At 39.1% G+C, this 19,694-nt stretch overlaps 4 protein-coding genes across 6 annotated transcripts in view; 1 reads left to right on the top strand and 3 right to left on the bottom strand.

Annotated features, from left to right (window-relative positions):
* Positions 1–3,031: 3,031 nt before the first annotated feature.
* Positions 3,032–5,050, top strand: vma21 (vacuolar ATPase assembly factor VMA21). The gene is made up of 3 exons (XM_020614620.1): positions 3,032–3,227; positions 3,463–3,572; positions 4,262–5,050. The coding sequence occupies exons 1-3, from the start codon at positions 3,166–3,168 to the stop codon at positions 4,399–4,401; spliced, it is 312 nt and encodes a 103-aa protein (XP_020470276.1). The 5' UTR covers positions 3,032–3,165; the 3' UTR covers positions 4,402–5,050.
* Positions 5,051–9,094: 4,044 nt separating this feature from the next.
* On the bottom strand, positions 9,095–12,926 carry LOC109968398 (gap junction alpha-3 protein-like). Of its 2 annotated transcripts, XM_020614642.1 has the most exons (3): positions 12,595–12,926; positions 10,656–11,810; positions 9,095–10,093 (listed from the first exon to the last, which is right to left on the bottom strand). In XM_020614642.1, exon 2 carries the CDS (start codon positions 11,775–11,777, stop codon positions 10,698–10,700), a length of 1,080 nt encoding a protein of 359 aa, XP_020470298.1. In that variant the 5' UTR covers positions 11,778–11,810; positions 12,595–12,926; the 3' UTR covers positions 9,095–10,093; positions 10,656–10,697. The 2 variants fall into 2 exon arrangements, with proteins under 2 accessions (XP_020470298.1, XP_020470297.1); XM_020614641.1 differs by having other exon boundaries at positions 9,095–11,810.
* On the bottom strand, positions 12,922–16,484 carry LOC109968399 (gap junction beta-1 protein-like). The gene is made up of 2 exons (XM_020614643.1): positions 16,422–16,484; positions 12,922–16,132 (listed from the first exon to the last, which is right to left on the bottom strand). The coding sequence occupies exon 2, from the start codon at positions 16,116–16,118 to the stop codon at positions 15,405–15,407; it is 714 nt and encodes a 237-aa protein (XP_020470299.1). The 5' UTR covers positions 16,119–16,132; positions 16,422–16,484; the 3' UTR covers positions 12,922–15,404.
* A 2,181-nt stretch (positions 16,485–18,665) lies between these two features.
* The window catches only part of LOC109968411 (uncharacterized), a 9,145-nt gene continuing 8,116 nt past the window's right edge, over positions 18,666–19,694 (bottom strand). For both annotated transcript variants that reach the window (XM_020614668.1, XM_020614669.1), the window contains one exon: positions 18,666–19,296. In XM_020614668.1, coding sequence (XP_020470324.1) covers positions 19,220–19,296 — 77 coding nt within the window. In that variant the 3' untranslated portion in view covers positions 18,666–19,219. The remainder of the gene's footprint in view (positions 19,297–19,694) is intronic.

A 19,694-nucleotide genomic window follows, 5' to 3' on the forward strand; every position in this document is an offset into this window, starting at 1 on the left:
ACCTGTCTTTGAATCCTCCCCTGTGGACTGACGCCTATTGTCCTGGTGGGTATGTTTTGGCAGAGATCTCAAAACAGGATTGTAGACGGATGACAAGTTGTTTCTTAGTCCACCACCCCTATTTAGTGAGGGGTGTTCTATTTTTACAAAAATAGCTTCCTTGACTCCTCTCTCAAACCAGCGATATTCTCTGGAGAGGATCTGGACTTCACTGTCCTCAAAAGAATGTCCTTTGTCCTTCAGGTGGAGGTGGACTGCTGACTCTGGTCCACTGGGATTGGCCCTCCTGTGTTGGGCCATGTGCTTGTGCAGCGGCTGCTTAGTTTCACCAATGTACAAGTCGTTACACTTCTGACTACACTACATCACTCTGTTTATGTCTGGTGTTTTGTCCTTCGGGTGGACCAGTCTTTGCCGCAGGGTGTTGCCTGGTTTAAAGTTAACTAGGATATTGTGGTTGCGAAAGATCCTTTTTAACTTTTCTGATAAACCAGCCACATAAGGGATGACAGTGTTATCCCCTTTTGTTTCTGGTTTCTCCCTGCTGGTGTTGGGCCTCTTCCTTGCTTTGGTGAAAGCCCACTTGGGGTACTCGGGACACTTTACACAGTAAGGTCTAGAGTCCTTACTATTATTATTATAGAGGAAAACAGCCAAATATCAGAGCAGGCCTGAACTCCCCATCATCAGTGCCAAGCACACAGGGGCAGTGAGTTCCAGATACAAACATTTCTCCTTACTCAATGGGCCTCTTGTTTTAATTTCACCACAGGCCAATACCTTACAAAGTTGTGACCACAAAACTTTTACTAAAAATGATAACCAGGCCTAATGTAGAAAAGTGACTATCATTACACATTTTTTTTATTTTTATTTATATTTTTTCCACAAGCCCAAGCCTCTACTAAGAAAAAGAATGTGCTGCACGGCTAAACTGCCAAGACAAGTCCACATATTACAAATTTCAACAGCTTGTCATTTATGATCAATCATATATTGTCTTTTCTGTGCTTGGACAGAATTTCTTTACTTGGAGTCCTTCAGTTTTCCAACCTTGCGACTAGCAAGTCAATACAGTATGTGTCAACAGATTGTCAGTTACTATCAAGCATATCTGGCACAAATAGGCTTTTTCTTAGAGGACAGCTTTCAAATTTGTGACTAGCAAGTCAACGCAGTATAAATCTCATAAAATTATCATACCATCCAGCATGTACATGTACCACCCTTTTCCTTTTTTTTAAATCCTAAACTGCTGTATGATGTTGTGCCATTGGCACATACAGTATATGATGGATATGCTGTCACCACCTCCCTCCACTATGCAAAAATGAAGCTAAAATACTGTATCTTGAATACGGGGACTGCCATCTTATGTTTTTGCAATCAGATTCTGTGCAGTAGTGACTAGAAGTGGAGTAATAGCATCAGACTGCCAATCAAAATGGTGAAACCAATGAAAATACACTTTTTAATGTCAGAAATAACATATTAAAAACAAACTTACCAGAAAAATGACAAAAATTGCACACACATCAGCATGATAATATCTAGAAAAAAAACCCAACAACACAGAAATCATATCTGGTAACATTTGAACTAATTTATAGGTATTTTTATTGACTCATAAAGTTTACAGCTTGCAGATACAAGGTTTTCAGAGAGAACAATGAAAATGTATCTACTTTAAATGGTTAACAATATGTAGGCTATAATAGTACAACTTTGCATGTGGTAATTCCAATGCATAATGTGTACATTTGGTGCTTTAAGTTCAGGTTGTATTTTAATTTTAGTTGAATGTAGTTTTACTGTAGCCTACTTGTACACTAGTCAAGTATTTTACACTGTTGTATTTTACACTGCTGGATACTTCTCCCACCACTGGTTATATAAACCTACAAGCAATATACATCAAATCAATTTAAAATTAACTTTATTATTTACATATTATGTTAAAAAGGTGTGTAATATGGTCCAGTTGTGTAAGAGTGATGCTGTACTGTAAAACCATCAGCCAAATCTCAAAGCAGACCTGAACTCCCCATCATCAATGCCAAGCACACAGGGGCAGTGAGCTGCAGATACAAACAAGAGTTCTCCTTACTCTTTTTCTAGTTTCACCACAGGCCAACCCCTTAAAACACTGTGGCCAACAAACATTAATGTGGAAGCCTGACAATCACTTTGATTTTTTTGTCCAATCAAGCAAGACAAGTCCACACATTACAAACATAAACAACCCTGTCATTTATGATCAATCATGTAGTATTTGCTTTTCTCAATGCTGTGTTGAAACAGAAAGATTTCTTTAGTCTTCCAACTTTCCAACCTTGTAACTAGCAAGTCAGTACAGTAAGTGTCAACAAATTGTCAGTTACTGTCAACTTTGACACTTTATGAACTGACAAGGTGCTGCTACAAATGTAAACCACATATCTCAAAATGCTGTGAACTAGAATTTTTCAGAGAAACATGATTTTTTCTTTATGTGGCTGAGAAAAGACTTTCAATATCTTAACAATTGTAAGCCACTTTAGATTATTTGAAATCCTTAAATAAATTAAATCATACTTAATTGACTTTGAAAAGTTTGTTTTGGTAACAAGTTTAAAATTAATTATGCTAATCTGTTTTAATGTTTAAGAGTATGGCTGTGATAATATAACATCATGTGTACTTTTGATAGGCTACTTTAATAAGTTCAGTTTGCATTTTACTGTACCCTATTTGTAATTCAGTATTTTTACATTGTTCTATTGCTACTGAACACTTCTCCCAACACTGGTTATCAAAATGTAAACTGCAGATAGTATGCTATAAGGAAATTACAGGAAATAGACATTGCTTTAATGTTGATCATTTGTCCAGTATTTTAGTGAGATAAACTCTAAGTTAGTTGGTCCTACCCGTGGATTTATTTAGGAGCGCATAATGCATCGACGATAATACCTTTAGCATATTAAAACCATAAACAGCTAATGACAATTTGTAGATATCGTCCATAGTTGTTTGGTCGCGCGAGACAAAATGGCATTAAACCTAGTCATGTGATGATCACGTGACCCAATGCGGAAAAGGCGACAGGACAACTGAGTTAGGGGTAAACGTTAAATTGGTGATACGATCATATTTGTCTTTATCTCGACTCCCAGCTGTCCAGCAATGGACGGATCTGTCAGAGCATCTTCAGACGCCTCAGCAGGACCGCCGCCTTATCTTAGAGGGTGAGAAAACAATTACATTAAATGAACAGCTAGCTAACTTCTTTGTAGCTCATTCTTTCTGTAGTGACGACTGACCTCAAAACCCCGTCCCCCAGTGCTGCTTGATTTATTTAATGTGACGTAATCTCGGAACACAACATTAAACATTGCCAAGAGACATCTCCGTTGCTCTTTGATAGTAACGCCGCTGTTTTGTGTTATGTCGACTTACTCACGATCTTGTGCTCCTCTGCAGAAATGACAACTCCTTGGTTTCAGCCCTCAAGACGCTGCTGTTCTTCACCATCATGATGGTCACGCTGCCCATTGGACTGTACTTCGCATCAAAAGCGTACATCTTTGAGGGTAACCAGAGTCGATATTGTAGAATTACAAAGTCCAGTTATGACTGCAGCTAAACTTCATTTTCATTATCAATTAATCTGCAGACCTTTTTTCCCTGATTAATGGTTTGCGGTGTTATTCCTGTCATTTGTTGATGCATATATCAGCATCTTCAGAAGACCAAGCAATAAAGACATATGGGCTTTTAATAATAACCTTTTCCCCCTAATGATGACATAATTATTTAAGTGATGGTTGATGATGTAATATATCATCTGTTGTGGTATGTTGTTTTCATATTGATATACATAATGATAGGGCCAGTTTTCTTGATAATCAGTTGAGAAGCCATGTACAGATAAACTTGCCAGACAGAATGTGGTCTGTTTGTGGTCATAAACATGTTTGAATCCATATGTGCAAATCTGGTAAGTCTGACATTTAAGCAGTCCTGCTTTTTAATCACAGTGACCTCAAACAATCAGAGGTATTAAGAGGGTAGGTAGCACAGTGTATGTGGTGTAATAAGCACTGTGATGGTAAACAGTTTTAATCACCTCACAACAATCATATTGTCCACCCCTCTTGTTTGAATGCCCATTAGACAAACAAGTTTTAAACTTAAGCCAATAAAAGTTGTAGGCATCCTGATAAAAACTGATCTTGACAGCCTCCTGCCATCATTATTAATTGTTTACTCCTTTTCCCAGGTTCCATGCAGATGTCCAGCTCTGACAGCTACTTCTATGCCGCCATTGTTGCAGTGCTTGCTGTGCATGTGGTGTTGGCTCTGTTTGTTTATGTGGCCTGGAATGAAGGTATGCCTAAAGGAAAGGGCAAAGAAGATTAAGGCATGTCCTTCTCAGCTCATAAGACCTGAGGAGATGGACAGACACAGGCATGGGTCCACAGCCACCCTGCTATGGACTCTAGCACTAAACATGGCCCGATCTACCAAAAGTTAGTGGATGTGGTTTGAGCGAAGGCTTTGTATTTTCACTGGTATGGGAGGGTGGAATCTGTTGGTTATTTTTCACCAGCCTCAGCAAGCCTGTTATGTGACTATCTGTTGTGTGAAAATATTACTTTTGTTGACAGAGGACACGCCCTATTTTTGAAAGGCTTTCTTACGAGCTACCATTTGCTGAACCACTGTAAGTCCCTTCACAGTAAGACGCTTTAAATATAAGAAACATCTTGGCTTTGAACAGTGAATATGTGTGGACACACACTGTAGGTGCTTGTAATGTGTCTATGAAGGATTGATTCCAAAATGATCTACATCCATTCTTCAGTGTGTACTACTGAGCTGATTTTTCTGTCCTCAGTTGTAAGTTCTTACCTACATACATTTAAAGATGAGTCATAACTTCAATAGAAACTCATAATGTGCTTAACTTTGATTCTGTATTTTTGAACAAAATATTCAATGTCTTGTCCTTAATCAGATTCATCAGTTTGTCCTTGTAAAGTGTTTGTGTATTGTAGTAAAATAATTGCTCAAATAAACTTGTTAAATTGTTTCACATATTTTTTAAAGACTTTGTGAAATGTCTATTTTTGTTGTTTCATTAAAACGAATTTAAATTTCTCTTAAGATCTTAAAGCTGCATGGAAAATGCACATGTTGATATTCCCTAAAACAAACAAAGCATGATCCACTTCATACAGGTTTCCTGTGCATTCTTTTTTGATTAAAGCACTTTGTGCAAGGCAAAACTGTCATTGGCTTACATAGATTCAGTTTGCCACTGAGAGCTTAGGTTATTCAACCCCAATTCCAACTATTTATGGTAGGTTAACTAGCAACAGGTCATTATCATGAATTTAAAATCATTTTTGGAAATCATGGACATCATGTCCAAAGAGGAGAGGGACCACTGGGCTTGTTATCAGCGCACAGTTCAAAAGCCAGCATCCCTGATGACATGGGGGGTGCATTAGTGCACATAACGTGGGTAACCTACACATCTGTGAAGGCACCTTTAATGTTGAACAATAAAGTTTTGGGGCAACATATGCTGCTATCCATATGGTTCAGGGAAGACCTTGTTTATTTCAGCATGACAATGCCAAACCACATTCTGCACATATTCCAACAGCATGGCTCCATAATAAGAGTCGGAGTGCTAAACTGGCCTGCATGCAGCCCAGATCTGTCACTCACTGAAAACATTTGGTACATTATGAAGTGAGAAATACAACAAAGGAGGCCTCAAAGTGTTGAGCAGCTGAACTCCTATATCAAGCAGAAACAGGAAAACAGTTCACTTGCAAAACTAAAATGGTCTCCTTATGTCTCTAATGCTTGTGTTATTAAAAGAAGAGGTGATGTAACATAGTGCTACACTAAACATGCCTCTACCCCAGTTTTTTTTAAACATGTTGGCATCAAATTTAAAGTGAGCAGATATTTTTCCAAAAAGAAATGAAATTTCTGTTTCAACTTTTGATATGCTGTCTTTGAACTAATTTCAGTTAAATGTGGTTTTAAAAAGATTTCCACATCTTTTCCTTAAGTTTTCCCAACTTTTTTTGGAATTGGGTTTGCAACTCAAATTCAGTTTCCATTGAAAACAAACTACACTATGTCCATATAAGGAAAAAAAACCTGTGGCTTCCTTTGTTGTAGATAGACTTGTTGTTTGTCCCAGAAGCAAATTCAGCTGTCCCAGTATTAACAAGTTTAATCTGCACATGCATAATTGCACACTCACTGCTAAGTATTTACACTCCACGGCTCCCATGTAGCCTATATTCTCTCTCTTGTGTGTATTGTATTATTTGCTTCCTTCACTTGCTGCTTTAAGGTGCCTTAGATTTGTGATTTTACTGCCTATTTAGAATTGTTATTGCTCATCTACCTTATATTTCACTTGTATTATGTGGCATTCATGTGGACGGCAAAGTAAGAATTTCATTGTACAGGGAAACACTAACTAACTGTGCATATGACAACACTTTGACCTTGACCTATCATAATTGATTATCTTATTCATTCATTCTTTTCAAAACTGAATGCACATAAAGGCAATTTATTAATTTATATTGTTTGCCCAGAAAAAAAGAATCTTTCACTTTCTAACAGTGATTGCTGTTTTCCTCAGGAATAACAAAAATTATAGTGAAAATAGTCAACCAAGTCTGCTGAGACAACAGTCCATGACTTCTGCACAGTATCTCAGCTGTCACATGGTGGCAGCAGTCACTCTGGCCCCACAGTCAACAAAAGCCAAGGCTAGAACTGAGCGATGCCAAGCCATAATGATGTCTGCCTCAGAAACCACGTGAGCAGCTGATTTCTGTTTGTGTCCATCTATGCTTTGCTTTCACCAGCATTCTGTGGAGTTTGGCATCTGAGCTGTGGGGTCTGCATTGAGTTTAACATGGCTGGTGTTGGTGATGAGGTGACAGGCCTGCAAGCAATCAAACTCATTCTGTCAGCAAACATAAGAAGTGTCGTTTTCCTTTTGGAAATTCATAAGCTTACCCTCGTGACAAGACAAAGTTAGTGCAAGGGCAGACTTCGCTTCTGGCTCTTTGTCATTTATTGCACATTAGCAAGTTGGGTGTCGCTTCGCTGTGATGGAAAACAGGCCAGAGAGTGCTGAACACTTGGGATTAAATAAACACTGCAGCAACAAACCTTGATGATTTTCATCTGTGTGTCCTGCCTGTCCTAAAATACTGTGCACATCCTCCTATGTGAACAGATTGGACAGATACATACAGTGCAGCAGACACATATTTAAATATCTGTTCACTATATTATGCTTTTAACCAGCCAGACAAACATTTAAATAGAAATAGCATTACAAAATATTAGGTGTTATGTGGCTTCCTTTCCCCAGCAGATGGCGTGCCCAGCAGATACAGCCACATGACAGTGTTAAAGTGAAAGTAAAGGGAGAGGGCAGTAGAGTACTGTGCTACAGCTGGTGGAAAATAACATAAGGCATTACACCACAGGGAATGAACATAATAAAGTGATAGAATAACTCATCTGGACACATAAAATTATATCCACCATTAAACAAAACCAAGGCAGTCTTTATTGTGTTAGTCTGTGCTGTTATTTCCCATGATACTGTGCTCAGGTGTTTTTGAGAAGATAATTACAGAGTTGCTGAGATGTTAATTATTTATGCCAAGCCTGTTGAATATTTTTTATAGCTACAGTATATCAGGATATAAACCTAGAGCATTAATTTGCTTTAGAGGTGTTTAAGAAGACTTGTAGAAATGGTGGATGCCCTGCAAATAAATATATGTATTTATCTGTTGTTAACTAACTTGTGTTAAAAAGCCTAAAAAACGTATCTCATTTTATATACAGCTACATAGTTTCTGAATTATAAAAGTATTGCTGATGTTACCTTTCATGGGATTTGGTTTATGTTGTATCCAGCTGTGTACTGCTGTACACAAGGGAGTACTATAGGCCTACTACAGAGCATGTACTAGTTTGCTTAGAGCCCTTTCTTGGCTGTGCTGATTTTGGTGATTGCAGTCTGCTGAAAGTGGTAGTTTTCACGTTTGTCAGTAAACGGCTGAAACAGAGAACATTACTGAGTTTTATTTAAAGACATTAATTATTAGCCTGACAGATGCAGCACACACCTTTACTTTAGTTTGCATCTTAAGAGAAACCATTAAAGTAAAATGTGCCATGTGAAGTGACAGTGGCATGATTTGGCAAAAAATAATGGCTGGGATATTCTGTAATAATGATTTCTTGTTTTCCATGTTTTCTATAGCAGGGTTTTTCAACTAATTGTGACCCAGGAAAGTAAACAAAGGAGTGGTTTGGGGTGGCCACAACATTAAGATATAAATGAGGGAAAGTCCTTTTTGCACTTTTAGTATTAATGTTGAAATTAATTTTACCAAATCAATTGTTTTATAACACAATCTGTGCAATATTTGTGCAATGATTTAATTTGTAACAAGTAAATAATTTTGTGCAGTCCTTTAACTGAACAGCATTGAAACCATCATTTTGGTGATTGTGCTGCTGGTAATTTCACCTGCAGAACGACATGATACAAAAGCTATCAGTGAGCAAATTCATGGTAGTTTTATACAAAAAACTAACAATCCATCCATTATCTATAGCGCATATCCTGAAGAGGGCCACAGGAGTTATAAACTAGTGAATGTCATCTCATGTTAGCAAATCACAGACTTTTATTGTGTGGTTATTCAAACTAGAATGATTTAGGTTACATGGTATGCTAGTCTGATATTCATTCTTGTGTCAGTTTTGACTTTTGTAACTGCTAATTTATTGAAATATGTTCTATATCTTAAAAAAAAAGTACTATAGGCCTACTGTATGTCACCTGTAATGGCCCAACCCTTTGATTCAACCACATTTTCATTTCAAAGTGCTGGATATCCAGCTATACTCATAACTTACTATTTCTAGTCATCTGTAATAATTTCAAAAGCACTGATAATCCTTTTCTCAGAGATGATCACTTTATTGTTCATTTGTATAAGCAGATATGACATTTATTAAGGATTAGAGACAATTTGGGTTCACTTACTGATTTATGGAGATGTATTTACATACAGTATAATGCTCCTGGCTGTTTTGTCAGATTGTGCTATTTGTTTTCTCAGTTGACATACTGAAAATTTGAAATGTATTGTTTTTGACACTACAACACAAGTAAAACACAGTACACTCAGACTACATAGTCATATCTCAATACACCAAGAAATGACAGGTGAAAGAAATGGAACATTCAAGTAGAAAAAAAGATGTTTTGTTTGCTCTTCCCTTGACACACCAGACACTGACAGGAAATTAAGAACACGCCAAGCCAAAGGTATGAGACAGCATCTTTGTCATCAACATGTTATGCCATTAATTTGGAGGGTTTCATACCAGGGGTTCCTTTGTGTACTTTCCTGGCACAGAAGAATATGAGATGTGCATGAGTGTGATTTGCAGACAGCAAAGACATCACACACGACATGTTAGTTCTAGCTCAGGCATGCCAATTCTTAACAGGTTGAGATGTTTGTGTGTATATACTAATAACTATGTTGGAGCTACTGTGTATGGATAATACTATACATATACTATCAATTCTACTTCTGTGGTGATCTTGATTTATTTGTTTCAGGAATATAAAATAACATTTGCAACATGTGTTTCTGTGAAGTGGTTCCCTGTTTTCCTGATAAAGACCGCACTATTAACCTCACAAATGTAAGACAGGCTTATTTCAAGCAATTTTAAAAATATGGTTGTCATCAAGTGCTTTACAGAAAACAAATGGCACAAACATAAACAAGGAAAAACAAAACAGCATGCTAATAATTATGTAGTTACTGGCTTTTGCAAAAACAAAACAAAATAAAAAAAATATAGGCAGTACCAATATGGGAATTCCTGAGACCAGTGCAGTGTCTTTTGAGTCGCATCCAGGAACCAGTTGCAGTGACTCCAGTGTCCAACGTGTTGTCAGGAATTGCACAACTTTACACTTGATGTTTAAGCAAGTGAACTATGGTGGATGGTGACCGGAAAACTGTTAATAAAGGAAGTTAAATTTAAGTATTCGCCCTATCTGATTTTGTCAAATGAGGTCACGTCAGCACTGAACAATTTTCTGCCATGGATGCTGCAACTTTATACACAGAGTAACTTTGTGTGTGTGTATGTGGTTGATTCACATTCATTACACACTGACAAAACAAACTCAATGTCAAACCTGAGCAGGACAGACACTATATACTGTACATACATATACCCTTTTTGTTTTTGCTGAATTATTTCTCAGTGATGGCCTAATAGTGAATAATGCAAACATCCATACCATACATATATCAATTAAATTCACTGAACACCGGTAGTAGTCAACTGAAAATGTTCTTGCAATAAAGTGTGCCTTAACCCATTTATGCTAGAGTCAAATGTGAAATCCTGTTAAGTTTTTCCAAAGATAAACAAACCTACAGTAGTAAAGGATTGTTAGCACTATAGCAGCTTCTTCATGTGCCCTATACATCTCTACCCTCGAAGTTGGAATGAATCAAACCTGTGTGATCTTAAAGAAACTCGGCATGTATGAGTCTGTCCAAACAACTTACCCTCACAGCAATTTAAGACCCCTCAGAGAAATGTAAACCTCCTCATATCTTCAGATCGTCTATTCTAGTCTTGTTGGTGCTATGTTTGGCACTGCGGCCTGGCCTTCCCTGTGTAGGTGACCCAGCTGCTGATCCTGCTCCCTTCTTTCCTTTCAGGTCACATTCTTCTGGCTTGCTGCTGTTCCTTTCCACCGCCAAGTTGTCCTTATTCTGTTTATAAGCTGCCTTGCTGTGGTAGGGATGGAAGGATGAGTCTGTGCCCTCAGACAGAGGGGAGAGGCTGTAACTGGGTACAGGTGGGTAGGTAGGCTGGACCTGCTGGTGCTCGTTGAAATAGTCGTCGTAACTGGGCACAAATGGCACAGCAACCTTGCTAGGCTCCTTAGAGATGTTCTCAGCAGCCTGATCACCTCTCCTGAAGGTGATGCCCTGCTGACACTTGGTGAAACCCAGGTGGTAGATCTCTATGAGGTTGAGCAACAGAGACACACTGGCCACTCCCAGCATGAAGAGGATGAAGATGGTTTTCTCTGTGGGGCGGGATATGTAGCAGTTAACAACATTGGGGCAGGGTGGTCTGTCACATGTGTACATAGGCTTGAGTTCAAAGCCATACAAGAGGTACTGAGCCACAATAAAGCCCACCTCAAAGAGGGTTTTAAAAATTATATTGAAGACATATGTCCGCAAGAGCTCCCCCTGTAGGCGCACTCTGCCCTTTTCATCCATGACCAGAGGCTTTTTCTGCTTAGCATCCACAGTGAGAGCATGCTTGTCTGAATGATGTGCATGTTCCTTCTCTTTCTGCTTCTCTTCCATGCGCACCAGATGGAGGATGTGTCCCAGGTAAATCAGTGTAGGCGTGGACACAAAGATGATCTGCAGCACCCAAAAGCGGACATGGGAGATGGGAAAAGTGATGTCATAGCACACGTTCTCACAACCGGGCTGCTTGGTGTCACAGGTGAAGCCCGACTGCTCATCGCCCCACACCTTCTCTGTCGCAGCACTCAGGACCAGGATGCGGAAAATGAATAGGACGGTGAGCCAGACCTTTCCCACCACCGTGGAGTGCTCCTGGGCTTTTTCTAGAAGCTTTCCCAGCAGGTTCCAGTCTCCCATGGCTGTGTGAGCTCAGACCTGGGACTACAGAAGCTTTGAAAAAGTTCAAAGATGAAAACAGTCACTTCATTTGATTTCTGACTTATAAACAGACGTATACAGTATATACATTCCATTACCAAAATAAAAGTGAGCTTCAGTGCAGCTATGCAGCTAACAGTGTTTTCTTCTAAAATGTTTTATCAAGTTCAGCAGAGCCCAGACAAAAGGATTCTCTAAAGACAGTCAAGCTGCTAGCCAAGTGTACATCTGGAGGACTGTGTTGCTGGGCCTTTTCAACATGGATGCAGAGAGGATTATATTTACTTTAGAAGGGTATATATTAGGCTAGTGTGGACAGAGGGGAAGGCAGGTTCCAGGTCCCTGGCCTTCATAATCTGAGCCACAGCAACATGACTCATATGAGCTGAAATCAAACTCTGTGTAGATGTGGTGGAAGCACGCATTAGGAACAGTTGAGCTGAGGTCCTGTCACCTCCTGTAACATGTGAACAAGCAATCTGATGTTTAGGGAGCCATCATTTGACTTTCTAGCTTTAACTGTAGTAGAGTTGCAATTTTAAACAATAGTCTCTTTTCAATATTAAACGCCTCACACTATGTAATCCCCCATGATAAAATATAATAATGTAATTAACCTCATTAGAAATAAAGAAGTGGTTTTCTCAAAAATTCAAAAACAAGAAACACCTAAAGTCATGTTCCCACATAAGACAGCCTGTAAACAAACTGCACAACATCTTAAGTTTACTTCTAACTTTGACACTTGATTAAACAAAGAATCACACAGGAAGTAGTAGATGCTGGATAAACCCACCTTGTCAGCTTTTACATCCCCTGTGGTAGAGGCCTACATGTCTCCAAGGGTCCATGAGGCCACCCTACTTCAGTGACAGGCCTCAGTGCAAAGCTGATCTTCGGGCCCCCAGAAATGCCCTTGAATGGACAAGAAAAGTGGACTTCTGCTAGCTACCAGCTAGCCACTCAGTCCTCTGTCTTCAAACACAGCTCAGGCAGGAATCTGGATCCAGGCCCCAGGGTCCTCCACTGACCACAACTCACACACAAGTAACCTGCTGGACACACTCTCAACCATGTCCAGCCTGCCCTGCCTCAAACCCCCTCCCTCCCCCCACGGTTAAATTTGGCACTGGGCACACACTCTAATGTAAACTTTTAAAGCCCCTCCGGTCACTTGTTGCAGTGAGTGACAGGGCAGCTGGCCAGTGGTGTTGTCTGCTAAGTTTGTCTGGCCACAAGTGCTCCTGGGGTCTAAATATAACATGAGGGTTTCTCCTATCATGGAAAGGAGGGGGGTCTGATTTGGGGATGAGTAGCCATTTGCATCCTGAAGTCACAAAACACAATGACAGAAAGAAGGTGAAAAAGCTCAGTTTTAACATATTGGTCACGAGACAAGCACTGGTCCTTGGTACTAAAATGAAAATCTTGGTTTCCATGTTTACTGAAAGCTGTCTTTTGACAGATTTCATTATTTCATCTATTCGGTACAAGTCATTTCAAATAAATCCACTGAAAGAAACCAAAGATTGTTAAATAACTTGTGCATTTGTCAAATGATCAAGTAGTTTATTTCTTAATATTGCTTAATGTACACACAGTTTCACCCCGCCGTATATTTCATCTGGACTGCTTCCCTGGATGTAAATTGATATATGTACATTTAGGCATATAAACATAAGGGTTTCTGTATGTATTACAGTGTATAAAAACATGTTAACTTTATAACATACCAGCATATGGGACATTAAATTTTCAGATACAGAATAATATACTCTGCGGGGTAATACCAAGGCAAGCAGGTGTAACTGTCAGACAGTGACGTGTCTCTGTTAAAAAGTAGGTCAGCCTCAAACATTTATAAGAGTCAGCTGGAAAATAACTCAAACCTGGAGCTGCAGAGAAGTAGACAGGTAGTATTTACAACTGGATATAAATATGCACAAGTCCAAAGACATGCAGTATGTACAGTACATTTGCAGTAACTGAGCAGACAAGTGAAGGTGAAATGACTGGACCAATTATGGCAATTTCGCCATTTCAGCAGAAAGTTTGCTAACGTAAAAGTGAGCGCTTCAAAATACTTTGGGACTTCAGATAATTCTGATACTAAGCTGGGAAAAAAGTCCTGGGTCTAATTGTTAAAATGTCAGATGAGACAGGTGATTTAGGGAAAACTGTATTTAAGATATACTGCAACTGACAATATAATAATCAGGGACAGTTGTCAATAACCAAACAATATTTTTGAACTTTCTTTGTTTTTCCGGTACCAACTGTTGCTATATTGCCAAGGCAGTATGATAAGCTACAGCTATCAATGACTGTAATAGTCCAATATAATCTAACCACACTACTGTTGCTGTAAAGCACCGGTCATGTTCCTACAAGTCATTTTAGTTTTTCTCTCCATTAGCTTTTGACTCAAACTGGACTAAATATGATACACTAGTATTATTTTTGATATAAATGAAAAAGTTGACTTTCTTTTCCAGCATTTCAACCTCTAAACTCATCGCTACCTCCTTAAAGACCAATGTTTTTGTACATTTATGGATCATTTACTAGAAATCACATATAGGCTACATTACTGCTAAGCACTTTCCAAAGCTGATGATATGCTTATTTTTCACTTTTTGGAGGTTTTGTGATTTTCAAACATCCACTGATTTCCATTTGGCGTGGTCTTCACAAAGATGCAACATGCTTTAAAAAAAAAAAAGGTCAATCATCATTTCTTTTTGCTGCCAAAGCTAAATTCTTGTAGAAGCAGCCATAACACATGGACAAATGTGAAAAATCAGTGGATGGTGCATTCTTGTGCTGAAGTCAACTCAATCTCCGAGCAGCAACCTTCCATGTTAAATGCTTCTCATCTACTGTACCATAAGTTTGATGTTTGTATTTTGGGTTGTATTTTCCCCATGTTAGCAGCAATTCTGGGCTTCTAACCAGTCGACAAACCTGCCACACTTGCAGGATTTCAAACAAATCCACACATCAAAGTGCAATGTCACGCAACAGTAATGCAACAAAAATAAATGGAAGCATGATGCTCAAATATGGTTTGTTTAGCACAAACAGCCATCCCACTTGGGCAACTCGCTGCTCATATGGTACTAAAATGAATGAAAGCTGCTTGGGGGGCTGAACAAACAGATGAACAAATGAAGGGAAGCTTTGGAAAAAAGATTAATGTCAATTATGTTTGATTTGTAATAAATTAGCTAAAATACGCAAAAACATAGATATTGTTCTCCAACCTTCTCTACTGGCTCCAAATAGTTTTGCCAAGTCACGACAGCAACTAATGCTTTGTCAGTAAAACTGAAAAGAAAAATAACAAGAGTCAATAAGAGATTGACTGAATGGCACATAAATAAATAAATGGTCTAAATGTATGTGCTAACTATGATCAAATATACAGTATATGGGACATTAATGCAGAGCTGTGGGTGATTTCTGCTGCGTAGTTTAAACAGAAAAGGAGAGGCAGAGCCTTAGAAAGCAGAACACCTGTCATTCTTCTCAGTTGGGCTCTTCTTGGTCACAGCGAACTTAGACTTGAGAGAATGGTCTGCTATCAGCTGATTGATTTCATTTTGCCTACAATCTTTGACTTATCCAAGCTGCTTTGGATTCTTCTTTAGAGCCTTGTAAGCACCGTTTGCAGGCCCTGCCTATGAGGTACGCCACCTCAGCCAGGTTGAGCAGCACACACACCCCAGACACTGCCAGCATGAACACAGTGAATATGGTCTTTTCTGTCGGTCTGGAAACAAAACAGTCCACCGTGTTGGGGCAAGGGTATGAGTCACATTTCACCAAACGAACCATTTTAAAGCCTGGATAGATTAAATAGAAGATGTAGAGAAAAGCCACCTCAAAGATGATTCTGAAGATGATACTGATCATATATGTCCACCACAGAGCACCGGTGATCTGAAATTTCTGATTCTTGATGAGTTCTACCTCCTTGGGGTTGCTGCGGCCGGTCCTCTTCAGGACCTTCTTGTCGATGTGGCGTCGGTGGGCCACATGCATGGCCACCAGCAGGGCAGGGGTGGAAACCAGGATGAGCTGGAGCGCCCAAAGGCGAATGTGTGAGACGGGGAAGAACTGATCGTAACAGACACTGTTGCAGCCAGGCTGCTGGGTGTTGCAGGTGAAGCCGGTCTTCTCATCTCCCCAAACACTCTCAGCAGCAACCACCAGGACTAGGATACGGAAGATAAAGATGACAGAGAGCCAAATGCGTCCGATGCCGGTAGAGTGCCTGTTTACGCCGCTGATCACGGCATAAAAGGTCCCCCAGTTCATTTTCGCCTCCAGGTCTGCAAAGGCATAAGGGATAAATATTTAGTTCAGGTTGGATGAGTGCAGGCAAATCATCTCTAAATCGAGGGCAACCCTTTCTTTATTAACATATTACAATATAAAATAGCAAATGGATAAAAAAAATAATCCTTGTAAAAATGTCAATCAAAAATATGTTTTAGTCATTCTTATTGGCATATAGTATTTTTGTAGAATTATGTTAAATAACTTCAGGGCTATGAATGTTGCTGTCATCCAAAACACACTCAGTAATTCAGTAACTGTTGTAACATTTTAGAAGTTTACCAGGCTCAGCCAGCAGTGCAAGCGCCGGGTCCAAAGATGACCATCTTGATGTGCGGCCTGAGCATCAAGCTGGATTTGGCAGAGTAAGGAGTGACAGACAAGAATTGCCAAGTAGCCCACTGTCCCTATAAAAGCAGGGGCGATGGCCTGCCACCATGCGGTGTCACAAGACGCAAGAGAACGAAGTCAACTGCCAAACATCCGCAGAGCCACGTGATGTGCTCACCCTGTATTGTTACTGTACTCCCAAACTGACCTACAGCCCAGTTGCAGACAGATTGGCAGACTGCAGGCAAATTTCTCCAAGGAACCAAAAAGACATCCATCTCATTATGAGAATTCTTAAGTCATGACAGAGCTCATTGTTTGTAAGAAAGGTTACAGATCTGACCAGACCTGCCTCACACAAACTTAAAATTATCACACTCTGTAAAAGATGATTCATTCAAATATTACTGCTATAAAAGATAACTGGAAAACACAACATGCTAAGGTGCTGGGGCATGTCAGCCATCACACATCAAATCTGACCTGACTGCACACTGGATGTTAGTAGAAAATAGAATTTAAAGGACAGAACATGTATTTTACCTTCAGCTGTGGTGGTACACAAAACTGTGTACAAAGCGGGAAGAAATGAATTGATATATTATTTTTAGCAAGCCAAAAGGCTGGATTGAGAACACCGTGCGTTTGGAAAATGCTAATCATTCCTCCGCCACTAGCCACTGCCCTGCACCGTAGCAGTCATATGCTCTTATATAAACTATTTACATACAATGGCAGCCTTTATTGGGCTGCAACAAGACTCTTTAGAATTCAGATCAAATGCCTCAATTTCCGCCTACCCCAGGCAAAAGGAGGAATCTGTGTGGACACAAAAGGCCTCAGCCTGCCACATTATTTATTGTGCTTGACAAGGCAGACAAGTGAAGGAAGCTTTTGGCCTGAGCTATTGTCATAAGCACAGTCACTTGCAGGTTTGCAGAGTCAGCCAGAAAATACATGAACTGTTCAACTATTTCAAAAACTAATGCAGTGAAAAATTATCACCAACCTTATGTTTTCACAAATTCAAATACTACAAACACTACAGTAAATTAACAGTATTTTCTTGAGCAACATGCCTTAAAAAAAAAAAAAAGTCAAATTTTTTCAACTAGGTACACAGAATAAATCACTGGTATACGACTGGGTGGTGATAGTGGTGCAGTGGGCAGAGCAGCTGTTTCCTAACCGGATGGTTGAAGGATCGAATCTCGCTGCCTGCAGTCTACATGTTCAAGTGTCCTTGGGCAAGATATTGAACCCCCCAAGTTGCCTGTGATGGCATGTGAACAATGATGGATGCAAACTCACTCCATGCCCTCAAACTAGGGGTGTAAAAGCACACATATTCATACCAAACCATTTCAGTAAAGGACTTAAAGTTAGGTGCAGATGTGTACAAAATGTAGTCTTTAATAGCAATTAACAGTTGGCTTGTTTCACATGATAAACATTTTCCAAATCCATGTTCCATCACAAACATCTAGTGGCAGGCCAGAGTGCAGCATCCTTAGCTTAGCCAAGACTCTGGCTAGCGAAGATCATGGACAATACAAACAACAACAACAAAAAAAACAACCCAGAGTTGAAGGCCCTGCCTTATCATTAAGGACTTCTGTTAGGGAAGATGCCCTGTGCAATACAACAGTCCGGTGAGCCACTCAGTAGGTTGGTTCAGTGGTGACTGGGTATGTTTTTGACAACATGTCAACATGAGTATCACTGCTGCAAGGAAAAAAATAACCTTAATAGTTTGTAGTAGTATTAAGCTTTTATTTTTTTTTAAATTATATTCTTATATATTTAAAGAAATTATACTGTTTCCATATGTTCATGACAAGCAATTTTCCCTCTTACTGTACCAAAAGTGAACAAGGTTACACCCCTACCTCAGACCCATATCAACAAATAATCTGAATTGAAATCACAATTCTTTCTTCATTTCAGTTTGTTCTAGTGAAACTCCTCCCAACAATAGTAGAAGGGATAATTTACACTAACTGAGTACAAGTGGAAACACAATGTAGTCTTTTGTCACGCACTATCAGATGACCTATAGCAGTTCACTGTGCCATGAGCTTTTTTGCGTCACTTGCGACACACATAGTGGGAGGATTTGGGTGGCCTGGTAATTCTCTGAATGAACTAAACCTCATTCTCTCTACACTACAATAAAGGGAGACATAGAGCATAAAATTGTAGGTGACATCTTTATTAGAAAAGCAGAGATGTACAAAATAACAGATTGTCAATTATACAAAAATTTAACATTACATAAAGGCTCCAATTATGATCACTATTAAAGAAAAGGGATAAATAATGGCTGGAATAATCAGGACCTAAAACACACTTCTCTGCTTTCAAACACTAGTCAAAATAAAACAGCATCTAGCATTGTTTAGTATTCCTTTGCTTACAGATTAATATAAAGTCACAATGTGCTAAAAACAGTAATTTATAAACCCAAAAGACCAAAACAGAAATGACGTTTACACTCACACCCACTAGATAGTTTTATAGATATTACTGTGCAAATTAATTAAATATCCTTGAATTTCCTTGTACTGAAAAGTGCCAAACATAACAGTCTGTTAAAGTGTAGCCTTTACTAAAAGCCTATTACTGGGTCATAGATGGTCAATAAAAGTCTGATAAATTTCAAGCTCTCACTTAAGAATAATTATGTCTCATTGTTTAATGCTGCTGTTCTGCCAGGGCTCCCTTGCAAAAGATGTAAACCTCAGTAAGAGTTACTTCTTTCTTTGAGTATAGCAGGAGATAAGGTATTTCCTCCAGTCAGATTCCTGTTGTCTTCTATCAACCGTGTCTAAAAAGCAAAGAAATTTTGAATGATCATTTTCAGAGAGTACAAATGCTGCTTGACTGGGCACCAAGGCCAACAGATAAATGACATGCTGTATCTATTTGGACACAGCACTATGCATACAGCCTGAGCAGTCGAAATACAGACTATGGTTTGGTGGAACTGTTCACAATACAAATACAACATACAGGTTAACTTAAAAGTGCATGTGCTTGTAGAGCACATATACAGATATATACATATACGGGACATATACAGAGATACAGTATTTCATGCCACTGCATTGGCAATACTAATATCTGTGCACCTTCATTATAGTACAAATAGTAAAATATAAGACATCTCAGAGAAAACACACACACACACACACACACACACACACACACATACATATATATATA

Source organism: Monopterus albus, unplaced genomic scaffold (genome assembly GCF_001952655.1).
Source record: "Monopterus albus unplaced genomic scaffold, M_albus_1.0 scaffold148.1, whole genome shotgun sequence".
NCBI classification, from domain to species: domain Eukaryota; kingdom Metazoa; phylum Chordata; class Actinopteri; order Synbranchiformes; family Synbranchidae; genus Monopterus; species Monopterus albus.

Coding starts and splice junctions, on each gene's coding strand:
- vma21 (XM_020614620.1), top strand. CDS start 3,166: ATGGACGGATCTGTCAGAGCATCTTCAGACGCCTCAGCAGGACCGCCG. Junction 3,228..3,462: donor CCGCCGCCTTATCTTAGAGG/GTGAGAAAACAA, acceptor GCTCCTCTGCAG/AAATGACAACTCCTTGGTTT. Junction 3,573..4,261: donor AAAAGCGTACATCTTTGAGG/GTAACCAGAGTC, acceptor TCCTTTTCCCAG/GTTCCATGCAGATGTCCAGC.
- LOC109968398 (XM_020614642.1), bottom strand. CDS start 11,777: ATGGGAGACTGGAACCTGCTGGGAAAGCTTCTAGAAAAAGCCCAGGAG.
- LOC109968399 (XM_020614643.1), bottom strand. CDS start 16,118: ATGAACTGGGGGACCTTTTATGCCGTGATCAGCGGCGTAAACAGGCAC.